At 46.8% G+C, this 23,171-nt stretch overlaps 1 protein-coding gene and 1 pseudogene across 3 annotated transcripts; one reads left to right on the plus strand and one right to left on the minus strand.

Moving 5' to 3' along the window:
* Positions 1-12,742, plus strand: part of LOC135391242 (uncharacterized) — a 46,816-nt pseudogene extending 34,074 nt beyond the window's left edge.
* A 648-nt stretch (positions 12,743-13,390) lies between these two features.
* LOC135392766 (uncharacterized) lies at positions 13,391-23,156 on the minus strand. 3 transcript variants are annotated; one of them, XM_064623482.1, is made up of 8 exons: positions 22,961-23,156; positions 22,481-22,790; positions 22,157-22,405; positions 21,776-21,961; positions 19,853-19,959; positions 15,226-15,252; positions 15,080-15,139; positions 13,391-13,496 (listed from the first exon to the last, which is right to left on the minus strand). In XM_064623482.1, the coding sequence occupies exons 1-8, from the start codon at positions 22,989-22,991 to the stop codon at positions 13,402-13,404; spliced, it is 1,065 nt and encodes a 354-aa protein (XP_064479552.1). In that variant the 5' UTR covers positions 22,992-23,156; the 3' UTR covers positions 13,391-13,401. The 3 variants fall into 3 exon arrangements, with proteins under 3 accessions (XP_064479552.1, XP_064479550.1, XP_064479551.1); XM_064623480.1 differs by having other exon boundaries at positions 22,157-22,790; positions 22,961-23,154; XM_064623481.1 differs by having other exon boundaries at positions 15,080-15,153; positions 22,157-22,790; positions 22,961-23,154.
* Between the last annotated feature and the right edge of the window lie 15 nt (positions 23,157-23,171).

Consider the following 23,171-nt stretch of genomic DNA (forward strand, 5'->3'; position numbering starts at 1 on the left):
GCCCAATTGTGCCAACACTGGGCCAAGATTGAGCCTAGATTGGGCCAAGATTGGGCCAAGGTGTTGTGCTGCTTGGGAAGCATACGCGCGCGTGTAAAGAGCAAACTGGAATATCGACGTAGCGCTGATTCGATAACGTGCTATGACTCACAGGTAAAAAACTGGAGTGCGTGTCGACATTGTTAGCGGCCCTAATGGATCCGACAGCGGCTGCCAGACCGCACATGTACGACCAGCTACTGGGAAGCGCCTTTCAGAGCACGGCCAACAAGAACCTGAAACCCGGTGATGTGGCTCTACTGTATCGAGCCATGATCTTGCTTATGCGGAGAGACAACGTCGACCTCACATCTGGAGCGCTCGAAGCGACCTCTGTCATCTCCGAAGTCTCCGTGAAAAATAATGTAAGCTCTTCATAGCAGAGAGTCGAACCGAAAGGTTTATCGGTTCGATTCGGGTTCAGGTTCGACGATAAGGGTTCAGTTTCGGTTCAGCTCCGGAAGGCAAATAAGTATAATGGCGAAGGCATACCTTGAGCTTGAGGGAACGATAACACACGAAGAAGTAGACAAGACGAGGCTCAAATTCTTCGTGTGTTATCGTTCCCTCAAGCTCAAGGTATGCCTTCGTCGAACCTTCACCAGTTCGCTTGCCTATACTCACCCTTATTTCAAGTATAATTGTTCGAACCGGTTTTTGCCAAACGGTTCGGTTCACGAACCGGTTCAGGGTCCGCGGGTGGGAATGAAGCACAACAGACAGGTTAAAGCACACTTCCGTTTGCGAAGTCCCACGCTTGAACTGGACAGGAAGGCGTGAACCAAGGAAGGCGTCGTCCAAGATTTTGCGCGATATGAAAGACAACATTAGTAGTGGTTACGATAGGAGCATAACCATGAATTACCAGATTTGGGTCCCCGAAGGAATATAAAAGTCAACCAAGTCTGCCATCTTAGCCTAAGTCATTGAAGTAATTGAAGTCATTGATTACCAGCGAGTAGACGGTTCATGCTACACTCTTAAAAATGAGGTGATGGTGAAAGGGCTCGCTGTTGTCGGCCTCACAGGTCACGACTCACGACTGACGCCCTGGGGAATGTGCGTCCTGGGCCGACTTCTAAGGGCCTAAACCTAACTCCTCAAGTGCCGTGGAGCTAAAATGAGCCAATCCAACTACACTCTTAAAAGTGAGGTGTGGTGGTGGTGTTGGTGAAAGGGCTAGCCGTTGTCGGCCTCACAGGTGTGAGCAACGTCACGACTGACGCCCTTGGGAATGTGCGTCCTGAACCGAGTCTAAGGGAACTGTGCCGACATATGTCTGAAAGCGTCTGAGGAAGACCCAGGAAAAACCCCAGACAATACAGCCGGGACCGGGATTCGAACCCGGGTACCTCCCAGCCAAATCCAATGAACCAATCCAACTACACTCTTAAAAATGAGTTTCACCACATAGCACGCTCCTAGCTAACCATCATCTCGAATGATAACGTTCTCGCCCCTGATTTGTTGAAAACGGGAGGCGGAGCCTATTTTGTACCATTATGCACGTGCATATAATGGCTCGAACGTTGTTCTCGTTTCTGGTTTGTTGAAAACGGGAGGCGGAGCCTATTTTGTACCATTATGCACGTGCATATAATGGGTCGAACGTTTCTCACTTCTGGTTTGTTGAAAACGGGAGGCGGAGCCTATTTTGTACATTATGCACGTGCACACGTTACATTATGCGAACGTTGTCATTCGGGATGATGGTTGGCTAGGAGCGTGCTATGTGGTGAAACTCATTTTTAAGAGTGTAGTTGGATTGGCTCATTGGATTTGGCTGGGGGGTACCCGGGTTCGAATCCCGGTCCCGGCTGTGATGTCTGGGGCTCATTTTAGCTCCGAGGCACTAGAGCAAGGCACCACCACCACCACCACCAATTAACTTGGAACGGTGTTATTCTGAGTCTGGGGTCTTTATGTAAAAAGCGCGTTATTGTGTTATCACTGACAGCCGCTGTGCTACCATGTCACCCTAGGCTGAAGTGTCTGTAGAATAAAGTCGGAGCACGGGCAAGAACAAGAGCATTTTCGACCCATTGGTTGTCCCTACCTCTTTTATTTCAAATGCACAAAGAAAACCAGCTCGGTATGTTCTTTTCATTCTGACGAGCATAAGGGTGGCTGGCCCTTTACTTTTTAAGAGGGGGATATATTTATTATAGCAAAGAAGGAAAAGAGTGGAAAAGCTCAGCCAAACGGTATGTACGCTTGTAAGGGGCTTCTGTATGCCCACGCGCCCTATGTGTCAGCGATCAGTTCTGCAATTTGGGTGAACACCCTATATAGCTGAGGCTGATTAGTATATTATTATAACATATGTAACTTCATGAATGCTACACTCTTAAAAATTAGTTTCACCACATAGCACGCCCCTAGCTAGCAACCATCATCCCGAATGACAACGTTCTCGCCCCAGATTTGTTGAAAACGCGGAGCCTTCTTCTTCTTCTTCCACCACTAGGTACAGTGGCCACTAGCCACACATGGCATTGGTCAGGGTTTCGTGCAGAGTAATCTCTAAAGACCCATGAGAGCTCCCAGCTCCCGTGGCTCAGTGGTTAGCGTGCTGGCCATGTCACGTCGAGACTGGGAGGTACCCGGGTTCGAATCCCGGTGCCGGCTGTGCTGTCTGCGGTTTTTCCTGGGTTTTCCTCAGACGCTTTCAGACATATGTCGGCACAATTCCCTTAGAAGTCGGCCCAGGACGCATATTCCCCCAGGGCGTAAGTCGTGACGTTGCCCACCTACGTGAGGCCGACAACGGCAAGCCCTATCACCACCACCACCACTCATGAGACCATGAGAGCCTATTGTACTATATGCACGTGCATAATGGCCTCCACCTCCTCCAAAATAGGCTCCGCCTACCGTACGAAAAGCTGCCGTTGATCCCTAATCCTTGTATATATTCATGTGTATATCATAGACATTAGCAGTCATAACAGTTTTAAGTTACCATCTTTGTTTTTATTATTTCGCGATATAGAAAATCCAGAGCATTCCTGCAGGGCACGACTTTTTCGTGAAGCAACAGGAAGGCTACGAAGCTAATATAAGAAGAAAAAAAGACGGAAAAGTATTTTTCACGTCCATGCACAACATAGAAAGTTCCGGCCTTAGTTCCGTATGAACCGTTATTTGAACCGGTTACCGGTATGTTTTAACGGTTCAGTTCAGGTTCAGCTCAAAGATGGCGTTGACTGTTTCGGTTCGGTCCAAAATAACGGTTAATAACTGTTTTCGGTTCGAGTTCGGTTCGACTCTCTGCTTCATAGTACATAGTATAGTTGCACTCTTAGAAATGACGCATAGTTCAATAGTTCAATAGTTTATTGAAAACATCAAAAACGTACATATAAGCAAATAAAGGACCGAGAGGGCAGGCCCTGTAAATCGGTCCTTATAAATAATCAGTGATGCATAAAATGAACGTGTGGGGAAACATTATTACACGTAAAAATTACATTCATCGTTACATAAGACAGTACTACATGCTACAACATATTATTATACATATTACAATGCTGCTATAAGAAGAAAAAAGGAAATAAAATAGAAAAAAAAGAAAACATATGTCAGTGTCAGCTATGGATTAACACAAGGAAATGTGAACAGTAGACCGGACTAGTCTCATTGTCAGGACCCGTGACGGATGTGCTATGTGTCGCGAAAATACATTTTACAATGGCGTTTAAATAATTGGAAGCTACCTAACGAGCGTATGGAAATCGGAAGACTGTTCCAAAGGCGAGCACCGAAAGATGAAAGAGAAAAAAACCCGTAGTTAGTACGATATGTTGGACATTGAAGTGATAAGAGCTGATTTCTGAGAGGGTAAGGCGTGGCGAGATGCCGGAGCTGCATCTGATATCTAACAGAAGATCCGTAGAATGCGGCATGCATCAGTTGAGAGACTTTATATCTCAGCAGATTAGATATGGTTGGAACACCTAACTCAGAAAAGGCAAAAGACACAGATTCCCTGGGACCAATGAAAAGAATAGTGCGTAAGGCCCTTTTCTGTGCCATGTACAAGGGATCAAGGTTGGAAGGATAAGTGAGACCGTAAACCTCTATGCCATAACTAATGTGTGAATGAATGAGGGCATAATACACAGTTAACAATGTATTAGAGGTCGCGAGGTGCCGAAGCTTGGATAGTGCGAACAAACCTCCCGCAATTTTACGACGAACAAGATCAATGTGATGATGCCAACTCAAGTTTTCATGTAGAACGAGGCCCAGGAAACGAACAGAGGGAACACGAGTAAGAACGTGACTGCCTAGCGAAATTTGATTATCATCTAGGACGACACGCTTTTGAGGGGAATGAAAGACAACGTAGCATGACTTATCAAGATTAGCAGCTAATCTGTTCGATAACAACCAGTGATGAAGTTTACCAAGAACAAGGTTCGCTTTATGGAAGAGTGAAGCAAGCGTTTCACCCTCCACAAATATGTTCGTGTCGTCAGCGTAGAGAAAGCTGGTAGTGTTTAAATAATCTGGCAGATCGTTAATGTAAACAAGAAAGAGAAAGGGGCCAAGAATGGAACCCTGTGGGACGCCTGTGGACAGGGAACCCAAACGAGATTTGGTGCCATCCTGTTGGACAAACTGTTTCCTGTTGTGCAGAAAGTCCCGAAGCAGCCTGAGTGGCGTGCCTCTCACACCATATCTATGTAATTTTTGGAAGAGTATCTCATGGTTAATTAGATCAAAGGCCTTCGTTAAGTCAATAAAAATGCCCATGGTTAAAAGCTTTGCCTCGATGTTCATTCTAATTTTTTCTGTCGCATGTGCTAGGGCTAGTACTGTTGACCTATTTTTGCGAAATCCATATTGAGAGCAGCTAAATAGATTATTTGCTTCGAAAAAACATTCAAGACGCGCCAGGATTATTTTTTCTAATACTTTGCTAATCGGCGACAGCAGTGAAATGGGCCTGTAGTTGGATGTTACTGTGCTGTCTCCTTTTTTAAATATAGGCAGAACTTTTGCAATTTTCAGTTCTTCTGGGAAAACACCCTGTTCCAGACACTCATTGAACAATTTCGCAAGAGGCTCAGCAAGAAGATGACAGTCTCTTAAGGACCTCGGGGGAAATTTCATCGTACCCAGTTGACTTCAGCGGTTTTAGCCCTTGTATAACCGAAGTAACTTCTGATGTACTCGTTGGTGCCATAAAAAAGGAGACGGGGTTGAATGAAGGAAGCGGAACACTAAGATTAGATACGTTACCCGGGCACACACGTGTAGAAACGTTGCAAAAGTAATCGTTGAATACATTGACGATATCACTTTGCGTAGTCACAGGAGCCCCATTGTGCTTAAGTAGGCGCGCACCTGGAGTATCGACATTGTTTTTCCTAGATAAAGCAGAGTTTATCGTACGCCAGAGACGCTTTGGATCACCAGCCGAGTGACTGATAGCAGATGCAAAGTGACATTGTTTTGCAGTCTTTATTATGCTTTTAAGAACGTTGTTGTACCTAGTGTACCTTGCTCGAAGGTCACTGTTCAATGGGGACAATCTTAATTTACGGTACAGATTGTTCTTGCGCTTTATGCTTCGGAAAATTCCTTTGGTTATCCAGGGTTGTCTTATCGTTGCACGTCGACTTTGCACAATGGGCATAGTGCAGCCGTCAATTATACCCGTTAGTGTGGAGAAAAAGAGACTAAACTTTTCCTGTACATTCATGAAAGAGTCAAAGTTCCAAGAAACTTTGGACAGGCACCTCTCAAGAGCGTTGAAGTTCAGGTGGGGCCGAGTGTTTAACGAAGGTGAAGGAGGTGTAGCGTTATTACAGGCAACGTAGATCATCTCATGGTCGGATATATCACAGGAAACAACACCATGTGTGAGGCTTTGTTCCGTCAAATTGGTTACGACATGGTCAAGTAGAGTACCTTGGTTAGTCATACCAAAACGTGTTGCTGTAGAGATTCTGTCTAAAGCCAAAAGATGCTAATGTTTCAGTGTAAGACAGAGACATAGTATCGGTTTTCAAAAGGTCAATATTGAGATCACCAAGAATAATAACGTTATATGTGGACGACGACAATTGGTGAAGCAAGTCAGTAAACGCACTCAAAAACGTTGTTAGGTCGCTACTCGGTGACCGATATATTACACCTACAATAAGTGGACGGTTGCGAAGACAACAAATAGAGGGAGGACAGCTAACAACTTCAACGAAAAGAGACTCAACTAACGATACATTCAAATGCAGGTCTCGCTTAACAGAGTAGACAACATTGTAGTCAATATATAGTGCTACACCTCCGTGGGAGTCAGCCCTATGACAGAATTCAGAATTGTAACCTTCTAACGTCAGAAAGGGTTCATGTGCTACACTTGTCCAGGTTTCAGATAAAGCGAGAAATGACAGATTGCCTTTTAGGCATGAGATAACATTTTTTATATCATCTAGATGTTTAGGTAGACTGCGTACATTTAGATGCAGTGCAAACGGGTCAGCTACGTCACTGTTGGACAACTGATCCAGAGTAACATAAGCCATACAGCAAATAAAAGAAAAAAGAAAGAAAAGAAACAGAAAAAGTGATATACTACAATAAAGAAGTAATGCAGTACTGTATCTCAGCTGCGTTCCAGGATGCAAAACGCAACAACCTACAGTGCTGTGAGGTCATTAATGTGTCTTATTTGCACAGCTTTGGTGCCATCCTCGCGTCTAACGAAGATACGGCCATTCCGCACCCAGACGTACTGGTAACCTTTATCTTTAGCAATCGACTGACACTGCCAGAGCAGTTTTTTTATTTAAAGCAGTAAGGTTTTCACACAAGTAAAGTGAACTACCACGTTCCAAAGGAGATTTCAACCTGTTTTTTTGACCCAGCCATTTGTCTCTTGTTTGCCTTGACTGGAATCTAATGAGTATAGGGGGTGCTTGCTCTTTTATTTGCCTTACGCGTATTTAAGGCGTACGCCTTTTTGTGACAATCATGAACAGCATAAGTGTCACAAAAAAGGCGTACGCCTCCCGTTTTCAACAAATCAGGTCAGATAACGATATCATTCGAGGTGATGGTTGGCTAGGAGCGTGCTATGCGGTGAAGTTCATTTTTAAGAGTATGGGGGCACAGGGCACTTGGTCACCTTCAGCTGCACTTGTAAAACAGGGGTACTTCACCGCATAAGAAGCTCCTAGCCAACCATCATCCCGAATGACACCGTTCTCTTCCTTGATTTGTTGAACACGGGAGGTGTGCGCGTTTTTGTGGCACTTAGGCAGTTAGGATTGTACGTAACTTCTAAAGCAGGGCGCTGTCGGCATTAAAATGGGTACTACCCCTTTTGGGACTTTCTGCGGACATCTTTTAGAGAAAAATCTGCCACTGAAGCGAGCCATTTGTTGCAGTAATTAATTGGTTTGGGTTTACATACTTTTGTCGTGGCTGGTCACGGCGAAGCCCAAAATTACGTAATTCATCTGTGTAATTCATTGGTGGATAAGGGAATGGAAGAGCGTCTTTTCGCGCTTCAGCGCGACCAGCCGCGACAAAAATATGTAAACCGAAACCAATTAATTACTACGACAAATGGCCCGCTTCGGTGGCAGATTTTTCTCTAAAGGGTGTCCACTGAAGGTCTCAAAAGGGGTAGTACACATTCTAATGCCGACGGCGCCCTGCACTCTTAAAAATGAACTTCACCGCATAGCACGCTCCTATCCAACCACCATCTCGAATGATATCGTTATCTGCCCTGATTTGTTGAAAACGGGAGGCGTACGCCTTTTTTGTGACGCTTATGCTGTTCATAAAAAGGCGTACACCTCCCGTTTTCAACAAATCAGGGCAGATAACGATATCATTCCAGATGGTGGTTGGATAGGAGCATGCTATGCAGTGAAGTTCATTTTTAAGAGTGTGCTTTAGAAGTTGTGTTTTTTTTTTTTTTTTTCACTAAACTCATTTGAATTTTTATTTAAATAATGAGCGCCTCCCACTCATTCACACAGTGCGTAGCTTGTAGGCGGTATCGGACATATACTTGTAAAGAAGATAGTTCTCCGATTGGTGCGCCCGTTCGCGAATTATTTACCCTAGGGATTTAAACTGAAACACCCTGTATAGGAGGCTATGGCCAGCAGCGATAGCGGTATATTTCTGTGCAAGATGCCATGAAGCTGCCGTTTTTTTGTTTTTTTTTCTTACAGAGGTCACATATGCAGGTGCAAGTGTGTTGCAGTGAAGAAGAGCGAAGCAAGGGGGAAAAAAGTTGTTCATAGGGGTCGTTTTTGTTTTTCTGGCGATTTGGGTGGAAACAACTAAAAATGAAGGTACCGTATTGTATCGGTTTATGGTCAGGGACCAATTTACCGACATCTGATTATATGTATAGATGACTGATCAAAAGGTATCCCCAGTGGATTCATATTTGAAAAAGTAAAATATTTACAAACTTCAAACCCTTTCACCATCGAGGTGGCCCCTTCGGAAACCACACAGATATAGCCCAGCGCTCTTAAAACTGTCAAACTTTTTTGGAAGTCTTCTTTCGAAAAGGGAAAGAGGGGTGTCGTCACATCTATACCTGAATCTTTCTCTCTCGCGCGCGCGCTCTTCAACTATCGTTCTACCTCGTTATCGTTTTCTTCAGTTACCGTTACATTTCTCCACCAATTCATTGCTCGAAGAATGCGAACATTCGAAATGTTCGAAAACATAACCTACAAAGGCTCAGTTATAGCAAGGTCTAACGACAGATTTGAGGGCAGATATGCCGGACAGGACAACGACCTACTAGATTATACCGACCTTGTCATAATATGCAACTCCAATGGAGATACCCATCTTCATGCATGGTCCGCTAGGGACGTCGCACATGGGTCCTTGGTATACTAGCTAGTACTAGTAGCGGTACTAGCCCGTAATACTAGCTCCCTCTGCTCCACAGAAGGAGCTAGGAGGTAGCTAGTATTCAGGCACTCTAGTCCGAGCGACCTCCATCATGATTGGACATACATCTGAAATTCGAATTCTGAACAGCGGAAGCAAGCACACTGCCGTAACACACGACAGCAACGGTTCCATCTCCCATCAAAGCGCATGATGGCTATGGTGATGGCTATCAAGTTGTAGCTTTAGCAGGAACACGTACCCAGTGAGACATGCACTGCTTCTACGAGGAGCCTAACATACAAGATATTACAGCACTAAGAGCCAGTACCACCGCTAGCCTCTAAATAGCGGAGCTGATGCTCTCCATAATCTAGTGGGTTGTGTACATGACAAAGATGTCATCAGTGAATATTCTGCATTCAACGCAAGTCCCAAAAGTGTGTTGCTACTCAGCAGATAGCTACTTAAATGATCATGCGACACTCCTCACAGGTCCCCGTGAACATTGACGTTCTGCGGCAGCCCTACCTTGAGGCTCAAACAGTTTACAGGATGCACTACCACAACGACCAGGTACGACGAAACGTGGAAAACGCCCAAAGGCGCCTCGAGCATCTCATTGCGTCCAGACTGCCCATGGGGCAGCTGGTCCGCATCAGTTCCGATCAAGTGACCCATATCCACCACCGTTTTCTCAACCGGGAACAGATCAGTATTCAAAACCCTGATAGAACTGGGACAACTGATGCGGTTCTCACGTTCAACAAAAATCTATGGGAAAAGTATGTACTACTCTGCTGGGTGTCGAAATCCGAAGATGTAATGCCGCTGTGTACTGACTGCGGTACAGGTATCAACGCTGGAGGTGTGGTCCCAAGATCTGCCAGGGTATCGTGGTGGTTGTCATCGTTCATCAGATGAGTCCCTTCGTTGAAAGCGACATTGGAACTCGAATGACCCCAGTCGTGGCCGTCACGTTCAGAACGCCCGATACAGGTAACGTATATACTCACTGCGAAGAGGACGATACTCGATGCAAAAAGAAACACACAGCAAACTTTACTGGATGACAAACCCCTACATATTCAAAAACCTCTGAAGTGTTTCTCCTTGCCTCAGGCATCGTCCTCTTTGCAGTTATGCACCAGCCATAGGTCGGTACCCTGTTACCCCTGTCGTACGTACAGGTCCCGACAAAAGTTTACGGAACACCGGAATGGTGTATATAGTCATTTGAGCGATACCATTGATGCAAACAGGAGCAGATAGAGTTACAAACAGGAAACTGGGTACTCCATGCACCTCTCAGTAAGTGTCCACTCCCGTTCGCTGCTAGGGTGTCGCTCCGATCAAGAAATACGTCGCTGTGGTGTTCCGTAAACTTTTGTCGGGATCTGTACACCACGACCTACCAGATTATAGCGACCGTGTCATACGGACCCCCTTCCCAGCGCCATTTGGAGGCAAACGGTGCCGCTACTCATCGACCCGGTTATTGCTTCCTCAATGTCTACAGTACTCTCTACTTTAGCTTACCTTATAGCGTCCTCGATAAACTGCACCGGTGCGCCCCGGTGCGACCTGGTGCGGCTTGCCATCCTGGATAAACTGCACTGTTGCGCACTGAACGTCCTCGATTAAAGGAGTGCACCCGTTCAGTGCAGCACTGAGTTGCCCCGAACCCACACCGAGAAAATCGGCCGAGCGCCAGAGTGCAATCCCAAGAAGCATCGCGATTGCCGGAAGCACGGAGGAAGGCGGAAGCGGCAAGTAGCCAGGTGTAGCCGGGCAAGTAGCAGCAGACAGTCATCGTCAGCATGGCATTCGATCGGTGCCGCTCGCCAGGTGCCTCTCGCTACGGGTCGTGCAGCCTACGAACCACAACGAGCACAGATCTCTAGGTAGCGCATGCTAGTATCCATCAGATCCACCAGTGCAGTGCAGTTTCATGTTCGATAATGCCTCCGCCCAGGGCACCGCCAGTGTAGAGCGCCACGCACCACTGTGGTTTCGGGGCAATTCCGGAGCAAGTTTATCGAGGACGCTATTAGTATTTCCGTACAAGCGGTGGATATCCCACTTGAGATGCTTCCTTCTAAAGTTATCACCATTCTGCGCGTTTTCATAGGAACTGTAGCTGTCGTCTGCTACGGTAATCGTTCGTCCGCTTCTGCGCGTTCAAAATTCAAATTTTCATCGTCCAATCATGATGCAGATCTCGCGGATCGATGAGTAGCGCCCCTAGCGGATCGTGTGGACGGGCTCCTCATTGGGTTTGCCGATTATGACATGGTTGCCATGATCTAGTAGGTCGTGACGTACACACGCAGCAAAGTCTAACCGAATGCGAAGACGTATTTTGTAAGGTTGGCTCGACCGCGGAACGATAGTGTTATGGCAAAGCACGTCGTTCACGCGGGGTGTGCAACCAGATAGGGTGTAGAGTGTGCATGGGCGCACTGTTTAAGCGCATATTTCTAACGTTGGAGTTGGAGTAACGTCGTCTAGGTATAATAATAACGGTACCGTGATGTGACACGTAAGGTTTGCCTGCCCAGTGTGGCAACATGTTACACGTGCCGCAAGGGTAGGACTGCGGATAATTTCGACCACCTGGGGTTCTTTTGACGTGCGCCGGAAATCTCCCGACACACGGTGCTGGAAGCAATGTTTACCTCCCTCACATTGCTACCGCCCTCGGCCGGGCCTCTGTATGAACTCGTACGACGAGGCTTGTCTGGGCTGGAAGCAAATTGCCGCGGCTGACGATAGTTTCCGAGGTGGTCATGCAGTACAAGTAAGGAGAGGCACTGGGCGTCACAGCGCAAGCACTGACTCTGCACTCTGATGCCCTTCACGCAGCCTACGCAGAATCTGTCTTCGACCACCATGTCTCGGTTACGCACTACAGCTATTTTCTTTTGCATCCCATCACCCAAGCACTGCAGCAACCCACACCAAACTGTCCGCGCTGTCTCTTTCCCCAACCTCCTACGTAGTCCTTTTCCAAAATAAGAGGATAACAGCCAAATGTGAAAGGCACGTGGCTTTTTCTGTGAAAGGTCCCCCTCTCCCCCTTTGAAGCTAGGCCTACGTACATTCCCTCTTTACCTCCCGTGTCACGTGGCTTCTCCTCAATTTACCTCCTCCGACGCGCAGAGAGACAACGCCGTAGGGTACCGCCTCTGTGTTCACCAGTACAATTTTCATGCAGGCAAAGAAGTCAAAGTACGAGACCTGGAAGACGGTCTGAGTATGCACCTGCGCCAGACAGGCAACGATTCTCGGGTTCCTGGCATGGTGCAGCGTTGTTTCCGATGGAACGAAAAGGATGAAGAATGGACAGAGGATCGGATGAAAATGCTGGGGGTCAACCAGAAGGTCGTCTCGTGTGTGGCGAGCGACACTGGAACATTCGCAGTCTTTGAGGTTGCAGAAGGTATGGGTCCCCTACAGCGAATATTAGAGAACTGAGAGTATTTTCATTGCGATTATTATTTTTAGGTCTGAACATCGCCGCCGTAGCAGGAATCGTTGTCGCCTGCCTGATGAGCGTCTTAATTATTGCAGCAGTAATGATGTTCATTGTTCACAAGAAGCAGACGACAGGATCAGCCAAAGTGTCAGATCAGCTAGTGCGATGATCCACTGAAATAGCCAATCCAATCCGGAGGCCAATCCAATCCAACCAATAGCCATCGACTCTCCATTCGCCGTTGGAGGTGCTGTGCATGCTTTCTGCTGGGTTCCAGCATGGATTTCAATAGCTCGCATTTGACATGTAGAAAATATTTCGTAGTAAAAAGAATTTTGTACGGGCTGTATTCGTCGTACTGCTTTGAAACTGTATCATTGACGTTAACGTTGCGTAAGTAGTTCTAGTGAAGCTAGGTGCGCAATAGGTGCTCTAAGAAAAAGACAAGCAATGAAACAGCGTCCTCGATAAACTTGCTCCGGAATTGCCCCGAAACCACAGTGGTGCGTGGTGCTCTACACTGGCAGTGCCCTGGGCGGAGGCATTATCGAACATGAAACTGTACTGCACTGGTGGATCTGATGGATACTAGCATGCGCTACCTAGAGATCTGTGCTCGTTGTGGCTCGTAGGGCTGCGCGACCCGTAGCGAGAGGCACCTGGCGAGCGGCACCGATCGAATGCCATGCTGACGATGACTGTCTGCTGCTACTTGCTCGGCTACACCTGGCTACCTGCCGCTTCCGCCTTCCTCCGTGCTTCCGGCAATCACGATGCTTCTTGGGATTGCACTCTGGCGCTCGGCCGATTTTCTCGGTGTGGGTTCGGGGCAACTCAGTGCTGCACTGAACGGGTGCACTCCTTTAATGGAGGACGTTCAGTGCGCACCAGTGCAGTTTATCGAGGATGGCAAGCCGCACCAGGTCGCACCGGGGCGCACCGGTGCAGTTTATCGAGGACGCTAAAAGTAAGAATATGTACAGATACTGTCGATGTGGATTGGATTAGTCTTTGTTGAAAATATTAGGCGTAGTGTGATCATAAGTGGAAGTCATGTTTGGCGTAAAAATAAATTCCAGATTTGTTTCGATGTTGAATCCTGCAAAAAATGAGATATGGTCATTAGCTCAATAGCGAGACAATATTTAAAAAAAAAAGCAGCTCAGCTACAGCATCTAATACACCCTAAAAACAGAACGCCGCCACAAAACAAGTTCATTTCCAAGTTCACCCAACTAAATGAATCCTGTTATTTGAAGAGGGGAGGGGGGTATATGGATATATGTACCCATTACAGGGACGGTCGCATCTGGAAACCCATCTATGAAACCGATACAATCTATTTCTACAATTCGTTTGTTCCCAAGCTGCAGAAGCTCCGGCGGCGTGACGTCACGTACTGCCTAAGCGGAGGAGTGAAAGGACGGAGCTCAGAAGAGAAAGGCACCGTCCAGACTCCACAGGCCCCGTAACTGGCTTCTCAATGGCCGCGTTTACATGGGCGCGCTGGAAAAGTAACGAGTCGGAGAGCCCCGAGATTGAAGCCGCGACGCTATCGTTTACATGAGTTCATGCAGGAGCCGCTCCCAGCACGAGTGTATGGGGAGATCAGGATAGCGACGTGCACGCATCCGCATTTCCTGCCGCTGAATTCAAACCTTGGAAAAGGCTGTCTGTCGCACAGCAGCGTTTTGGCTGCTGATTTGCCCCCAAGTGCACTTTTTCCGGTGTTGCTGGCATGGCAATCCTTCGGAAAGACAGTCTGGGTGTCCAAGTATCCAGCAAACAAAAATGCGCGCGAGCCGAGTTCAGAAAAAAGCAATCGGAGTTCGTACTGCGCGCCAAATGCGGGCGCCACGTGATAGTTCCCATGATGCAACGCGCGCAGAAATCCGTAGAGCGCCATCTACTGGGGATGCAATAGGAGCACTCCGAGGTGTTTACATGGGTTATCCGAGAGAACCGTACAGACTCGATCCCCCCCCCCCCCCCGAAAGCGAAACAAGTTGGGCCGCATTTGGGAGCTAGCGCTCCGAGGCGTTTACATGAGCGCACCGGGATCGCTAACCCGGTTCGGCTCGCCTTAAGCGGTCCCAACGAGGTGAATGTCGCGCCCTCATTGGTTCTCAGGGAGTGACGTTTTCTCGTTCTTCCAGAGAGGGAATTCCGGCATACTCTCAACATCCTGCGTCTGGTGGGCTGGAATTGGACGTTGCCTGAAGTGAATAAAAAAAAAAGGTCGCAACGTCACACCTTGCAAGAGATATTGCAGAATGCGGGTGCTACCCAGAATTCACGCGCACAAGTGTAATCTTCAAATCCCCATATATACATTCTCGACAGGTTGTGGAAACAGTCAACATAAAAGAAAGAGCAAGGATGCGTCAGTGTTCCGACGGCTGCACGAACAGATAAACCAGGGAAATCAAGTAAACCAGGATTCGCAAACCAGGATGTCGCGCCGATATTCGCGCGGATACGCGGATAGAACCGCACTTGAGCACATCCTTAAGTCATTTCAAATGACGGCTGATGGCTAGGAAAGTGTTATACAGTGAAGCTCTGTTTTTAGACTGTATATAAATGACTTGTACAGTGCTAGATTGCATCATCTGAGATTATGTGTATCCTGCTCTAGTACTCCTGCGATCTTTAGTACTCTGGGACTGTATTGAGACTCACCAACGGTGTCCGCTTCATACTCGGGCCGAATACTCTCCAGCGCGTCGTTGTTGGGCTTAACTGCGGAAAAACAACTGCAGGAATATGTATATGTACAACGCTATTATGGCCCGAAAATATTGTTCTGAGCATAGAGGACCACTTACGGTAGTTCACGATCTTGAAGAGCACCTCTGGAGAATGAAAAGATAAAAAGAGATAGGAAATCGTATAAAGTATACGCGCTATCTAAAGGGCCGTTAAGGCGGTGCATCACCACCGACGCTCTATGGGAATCACCATACATTTTTCAACTCCCGTAGCGCCGCGAAAATTTGGTTGATCTCCGTGCAACTGTTTTTAAATGGAAGAGGATGCTTAGATCTAGTGCCTGATCGAAGCAGATTTTGCGTTTTAGACTCAGAAATTTTTATATCGTCGTCGAAAGGTTTGGGAAAAGCTATATTTCGAGATTTTGCTCGCTTACAAAATAGAGCCGCCCAAAATCGAAAATCTGGCTCGATCACGCACTAGAAAAACATATCAAGAACCAATACCAACAAAAAGATTTCATCTATGTTAAGCCGTTGACTCGGCACACGAGTTTTTGTCAGGTATGGTCATCTGTGGAGTACGCCGCTTCAGTCTCCCATGGAGGGTATCGTCACAAGACACAACAATTTGAGCGCTGGAAATGCTATACCGCTGCACGTGCAGGTGGACGACGAGGCCGACGTTGACTGTGAGCCAGACTTGTACGTATCTTGAGTACGTACTCAAAATACAGTATTTTAAATACTTTTCCCGGTATTTTGGTACTTTACTCAATACTTTTGGTGACAAGTATTTTTAATGTATTTAAAATACTTTTTTCGGTATTTGCTATTCAGTACTCAAAATACTTTCCTTCCTGGTCAAGCCATATCCAGCGCACTTCCCGCCGTGCCGAGATTTTGAGCTCACTGGAATTTAACCCTCTTTTCTTCTTTCTTTTTTCGGGAATTCGCGAATCTGTCATATACTCTTGTACAATAGGCTGGTCCCACCTTGCTTGTCAATAGCCAACTTCGTCAGGAAGCCGTTCCTATACATATTGCCAGGTGAATCACCAGGGGATTAGGTACAAGAGAATCTCAGCATTTATTTCCTTGGTCACCAAACCAATAAACACGTGCCACAGGTTGAAAGACCCGAACGGACATACAGGACGGATTACGAATTGGTTCAGAACATATCAACAAAGTTTACTTGAGTTCATCAAACATTGACACCAAGACGTTGCAAATGAAAGATATGCTTCAGCATGGCTGATGAAGTTTATTCCTTTCATTTGTCCACGTTCAGAATACGCGTTTCACTTACAGCTAATACTAAAGTGCTTTAAAGAGTATCTTAAATACTTCTTAGAGTATTTAGTACTCTACTCAAATTACTTTCAGTTTTGAGTATTTTGTACTCTATTTTAAATACTTTTTACGTAGAGTATTTAGTATCTTATTTTAAATACTTTTGCAAAGTATTTTGTACAAGTCTGACTGTGACGCAGGAGCACGAGCACACGCAGCTTAGCCCAGCCGCAAATACGTGAACGGACTATACTATACACGAGCTGTTCATTAATTGATGTGTATTTTCTCGGGGGGAGGGGGGAGGGGGCGGGGGAGGGCATGAACGTGGCATGTCATTCCCCCATATAACGCCGGCACGATCGCGTTTAGCCTCACTTCATTGGAAATTGTGTATTAAAAACAGGAATGCAAGAAAAAATTCAGAGCACCAGTCAGCTATCGTATAAAGGAAACATTTGAAGCAAAACCATTGCGGACAGGCACGAAAACTGCTGGCTGTTTGAGACATGGAAATAATTCATGAGTGCAGAACAGGGTTGCGCACTGAGATCACACTGGAGATTACTGAGATCACACTAAAGTCACTGAGATCACACTGAGTCACTAAGTCACTGAGATCACACTAAGTCGTGTTGTAGGCAATGCTCGCAGCTTGTTGATGAATGTTGACAATAACGCCGCCGAGCACTTCAATTCCGTTATCGCGACGTTTGTTGGGGGAAAGCGGATCAACTTCTGACAGCGGCGGTCTTACCAAACACGCGCATTTGCCGCAGCCGTATCAGTGAACTCACGTGAAGGTTTGCATCATCGTGTGCACAAGGAGATGTGTCAAACAAAGCCAGGGAAGTACACTTTGAGCCTTCAAAAACGTTGTAATGCACGTGAAGAGGCAAGGGCCAAGCGCCGTCTCAACACCAAAGCCAAGAAGGCCAGCCTTCCAGCCCTGCGTAAGAAGCCCGAGCGCCGAAATGCTGACTATGGGGAACAAGCGCAAAGACCAAACATGGAGCCAACGTCCTTCGCAACGGCATGCATCGACTACAAAAAATTGCTTGAGCTCTCAGAGGAGGAGCATGCCGCATTACAGGAAGACACCATAGAGCAGTCGCTGAGCCTCCGGTGGAAACAAGGAAGGAGAAAGCGGCTTACGGCGTCTTTTTTTGGTAGAGTATGCAGGATGCGCCCCTCTACAAGTGTTTTAGTTACATGACAATATTTTGGGCTTTAGTTACATGTCAGTATTTTGGGCTTTAGTTACATGTCAATATTGTGGGCTTTAGTTACGTCTGTCTGTCACTAATGCATCTGTCCAGTAGCTTCAAGGCGCTCGGAAACCATCACCCATTGTTGTGCACTTGCGGACATGAAAGTCGTTTCTGAACGCAGAAAAGGATTGCGCAGTGAACTAACACTGCAGTGCAAAATGTACAGACTAAAGGGTGTGGCTGATACTGAGCGTCCACCAAGCATCGGACAAGATCATATGGACGTGAACATCGCTGTAGTTTTGGGAGTCCTCTCTAGTGGAGCGCGATATTGAGCCCATGCTCAGTTCTGTGCTGCGCTGAACATGCCTTGTATAGTGACCGGAACATTCTCCAAATATCAGGACCAACTGGCGGACGGTAGCAAGCGTACAGGACAGAGTCACGTACCGGAACTGAGGAAGTGCGGTCTGTGGAAGTGCACGCATGTCTACTGGTACCAGATCCACGGCCAACTCCACGTATAACCAACCGGCAGTACTGCCTCTTCGTTGTAGGTACTGGACGACGTCTTGTGGAACGAGAAAAGGGTGGTGTACCTTGCGCGAATTTATAACGACTACCTCCTGCTAGAGCTTGTTGACGCTCGCTATCCTCGAAGCATGCGAATTAGAGTTCCCGATTACAGAAGCAAGTACGCCAGGCCAGAAGAATTGTAATCAGTGTGCCGTGTGCCTTTTGCTAATCGGGACAAGGTCGTGGTGTCGGCAGCCACGACGAGGACGAAAAAGAAAGCTAGAGAGGATTTCTGGAAGTTCCTGCGCGGATAGGCAAGGTGACACTCACAATGAAAATTTGTTATGAAATGCTCTCACTGCGAGATCCAGACTGACAGAACCACGAGCTAAAGGTCACTTCCAGACGAATGGGACATCAGAGACCCAGTTCATGGCATGCTGATCTGTGCTTGGGCGAAGTCTGGGCCATGGTTAGTGACGACCAGGATGAGCACAACAGACCCGAATTATACACACGACCAAACTGGAAACCTCCATTCGCACTTTACGTTCCAAGCAGCTGTATGATCCACATTCACACATTTTTCTCATCTACCCTGCTTTTCTTCCCTTTTCTTCTTCTCTTTTGCCTTTTTCCTCCTTCTCCACTGATGTCCAAGGATATGGGAAACGTTATGCAGCCTCTTTGCAGTTTTATTTCATTTCCGCTGACTGTGCAAGTAAATGAAGCGTTTTGCACCACCACAACGTCGTCTGAAATTTGTAAGCCCAGGGTGACAGGAAATAACGAAAACAAGTTGCGGCTTCGTTTCGCAATTTCCGCGTAATGTCGGTAGGCTATAACATGCCGACACAAACGTGTTTCAACCGCGTCGTGTCCAACCTAGGTTTTTTGTGTTACGAGGAATTTCATTTATTCTAATCGCAAGCATTGCAGAAATCACACGAAACGACTGGTGACTAACCCTTCGCCCGACAACAACACAGCACGGAACAGCAACAGATCGACGAAGAAGTTCAGGAGACAGCTGGACAGCCTGTGTGCATTCAAAAGCCGCGCCACTAATTGTTCCGTCTGGCTGAGCGCGATATGCGTGTTTACAGTATTGGACTTGCCATGGGTGAGCACGAGCGGTCATATGTTTGCACAAGATTTCGCTTGACCCGTCGCGCGCCAAGAGAAAACAAAAATAACACAAAAAGAAGACGTTACATCAGCGGTACCGCATTTCCAAGCAAGCGCCAAAATGTTGTGAAGCCGTGTCTGCGCGAACCATTTCGCTCGCTGTGCCATCCCTCGATTGTAGACGACGAAGTGCCGGCTCTGATGCACCGCCTTAAGTGCAGGAATGTCTCCTCGCGGAATGCAATATGCCGTTACCTTGACATCAACACAAAAGGAACAGCATTCACCGGATGCGTCTACGGAGCAGTCTCTCATTGGTCTCCTCAAACGATTCGTCCAATCATCGCGAGGAGGTCGTTTGAGGAGACCAATCGGAGGCCTCTGCGCATTGTCGCACTTCTTGAGGAGGAGAGGGAGGAGGAAGAGCGTAAATTGCATTTTTTTTTTTTCTATCGATCATAAATCACGAACAACGCGACGGACGAAACCCGTTCCTTTTGTGTCAGTGTTGAGGTAACGGCGTCTTTCATTCCGCGAGGAGACTTTTTTGCAGTTCAGTGCCCCTTTCGTGAAGAATATGAAAAGATGTTTACCTTGATGGTAAAGATAGAGGTAGAGAACGAGTATCATCAAGAGCATGGTGACAAATATGACGATGAAAGGACAGTATTCGCACTTTATCCGCTTCTTGTACCATTTTCTGAAGTACACGAAATGTCGCTACATAAATTTACGGTATCTAAGTGGTGATCACATGTTTATACGAATGCGAACTGACATTGAACGATGACTCTCGTATTTACGGATTTATCGGCTCGGTTTGCGGGATCACGACTCGTATTAAAATATACGTTTTCGTAAAAGAGAAGGTCGAACAAATAATCTTGTTATCGTCGTTAGTGTCTGCAAAAGTAGTTGACGACGACAGCGGTTATCGTCCAGGTATGAAAAAAATTGATTTATTTGCTTATAGGCCCGGTTTCACCAACGCTGGTTAACTTTGAACCGAGATCTGGGGTTGCTAAAACTTGAAGTTAACAAGTCATTTTTTTTTTACGAACGTTAGTTAGTGACATGACGAATTCTTCAGTGACAATAATTCCCGTTCGTGAAGCAAAGTTAATTATTTGGCGTTGGTGAACCTGGGCCTTAGGCTATTTATTTTAACTAACGAACAGGATTTCTCCGATCTATATGGTATGGAGCTTACATAGGGCTCTTTAATCTACGGTGTTCACTCACTCTAAAAGCCGAACTTTACCGCAGAGCGCGCTATGCGGTGAAGTTCAGTTTTTAAAGTGCTTACGGCATCTTGTTGGTGCATTTTGAAATACCAATTAGTACTTATGGTCATGCCTCTTGTGTGACATGACGACGACGAGATTCTACACTGTTAAAGCAGGACTTCACCACATAGTATGCTCGTACACTCTTAGAAACGAACTTCACCGCATAGCACGCTCCTAGCCAACCATCATCACGAATGATATCGTTATCTGCCTTGATTTGCTGAAAACGGTAGGCGTACGCCTTTTTTGTGACAATTATGAACAGCATAAGTGTCACAAAAAAGGCGTACGCCTCCCGTTTTCCACAAATCAGGGCAGTTAACGATATCATTCGAGATGATGGTTGGCTAGGAACGTGCTATGCGGTGAAGTTCATTTTTTAGAGTGTATAGCCAACCACCATTCCGAACGATATCATTCTGTGTCCCGATTTGTTGAACACAGGGGAGGGAGGGCACCTGTCTGGGACATGCATAATGTGTCGCAGATAGGTCCCTCCTCTCATTTTCCAGTAATGAGCACACAGAAAGGTTCACTCTTAAAAATGAACTTCACCGCATTGCACGCTCCTAGCGAACCATCATCTTTAATGATATCGTTATTTGCTCTGATTTGTTGAAAACGGGAGGCGCACGCCTTTTCTGTGACAACCATGAACAGTATAAGTGTCACCAAAAAGGCGTACGCCTCCAGTTTTCAACAAATCGGGGCAAATAACGATATCATTAAAGATGATGGTTGGCTAGGAGCGTGCTATGCGGTGAAGTTCATTATTAAGAGTGTATCATTCAGAATGACGGTTGGTTAGGAGCGTGCTATGTGGTGAAGTTCTTTTCAACAGTGTACGTGCCGTTTTCACCGCTTCCGGTTTGGTGCCAAAACGACATCTGGTTTCACAGCCACAGGCCCCTTGATGGATCAATAAATAATAATAATAATAAAACACGCACTGCGCCAACCACTGTGCCAGTTGATACAGTTATCGCTTCTGATTTGAGGAGAGAAAGGGTCGTATACGCCTTTTTGTAGCCATCAAAATTGCCACAAAAAGGCGTACGCCTCCCGTTTTCGACAAATCACGAAAGCGAAAGATATAATTCTGCCTGGCGGCTGGTTCCGAGCGTCCTTAGCGGAAGGACCGGAAGCCTTCAGGGCACCGGAAGTTGTCGCGTGGGCTTGTTTATGTTTACCCGAGAATGTCACGTATAGAACAAAATAAGGGATTACTTCAAATAAAGGTTTCGGTGTACCACATCCACCTTCCTTCCGCTGGGGAGTTTCAGTTTCTTGTAAAAAGGGGTCTTAATTCTGGGGTCAATGTTGCTGGGAGCATTGCTGGTGGACTGCGACGGGGTCAGCTCTGTCGATGTCTGCTCCGACAAGTGTTCTACGTCACGACCACGTCGATGTTTCCTGATCAACCAACAAAACAACAAACTTACAAAACAAATAATCTAATGGCAAACCTTAATTACAGGCGCATTACTAATGATACTTGTAAAAGCATACAGGATAGTTTCCGTCTAACAAACAAGTGCAAGCAGACGACAGAAGCAGACGACATAAACGGACGCTCCTGGGAAAACAAGATCTACCAAAACAGCTCACTTAATATGATGGTGCTTCCTTGGTATTCCCATTTGAGAAAACCGTTCAAGATGTTTCTCAAGATGACGTCCAAGATAGGGTTTATCTCCCAACGGGTGATGGTGTCCGACTGCAGGCACATATCCGTGGCACTCCTTGCACCATTTAACTTCCATTTGAGGTCGAGCGGAACCGGGGAGACGTGCTATTACATCTGGTGTTCTGCCACCAGCCTGTGACTCAGGTGGGTTACCAGTAGATGCCATTGGTCTGGAATATGCAGGATACGAACGACCGGGCTGTGATGTCGGCAATCTTGAAGCCGCCCGTACTGGTCCTTTGTACCTTGTTACAGGTTGTCTCGTGAGATCCGGGGTACGTCCCGCCGAATGGAGGGCTCGGATCATAGCTTCGTTCGTTCCAGCCTGCCGGTAGGTATCTGCACCATATTTGTACGGTGCAGCTGCTGGGTTCACATCTTCCCGCCGTAAACTGGTGGCTGAAGGTTGGGTCTGGATCGCACCTTGGTTAGCTCCAACCTGCCGATAGGGATGAGGAGGGGCACCGTATTTGTATGGCGCGGCAGGTGGGTTCCGATCTTCCCGTCGTAGACTCGTGGCTGAAGGCTGAGACTGTGGAGGCCGCAGCGAATACCCTGCGAACAAGAGTTTCGGGACATGAGTTCGGCTCGATACCGTGTATGGGTCTATACGTTGGTCCATAGCCTCCTATATAGGAGGCTATGATCGGTCCGGCTAGGTAACGCGCCCGCTGTGACATATCGAAGGTGATCGTGATGGAGATAAAAAGAAGTGATACTAATACCATAGTTTTCCTTCCGGGAATGGGAAGCCATGCATTAGGCTAGAGAAGGTTCTCGTTCCAGTCTTCAGCAACGGCAAGATTGAAGAGTAAATCTTCTTCTTCCTCTTCTTCTTCTGCTTCAAATGGGTGGCGAATCCTCCTTCTTCTTCGTCCTAGCAGCCTCCTCAGACGCCGGCCGTTATCCACCAAGGGAGATTATTCTTCGTCTACC

The sequence above is a fragment of the Ornithodoros turicata genome, chromosome 4 (assembly GCF_037126465.1).
Source record: "Ornithodoros turicata isolate Travis chromosome 4, ASM3712646v1, whole genome shotgun sequence".
Lineage (NCBI taxonomy): Eukaryota > Metazoa > Arthropoda > Arachnida > Ixodida > Argasidae > Ornithodoros > Ornithodoros turicata.

Coding starts and splice junctions, on each gene's coding strand:
- LOC135392766 (XM_064623480.1), bottom strand. CDS start 22,991: ATGGCTTCCCATTCCCGGAAGGAAAACTATG. Junction 22,791..22,960: donor TTCCCGGAAGGAAAACTATG/GTATTAGTATCA, acceptor TCTTGTTCGCAG/GGTATTCGCTGCGGCCTCCA. Junction 19,960..21,775: donor CACCGAAACCTTTATTTGAA/GTAATCCCTTAT, acceptor CGTGTACTTCAG/AAAATGGTACAAGAAGCGGA.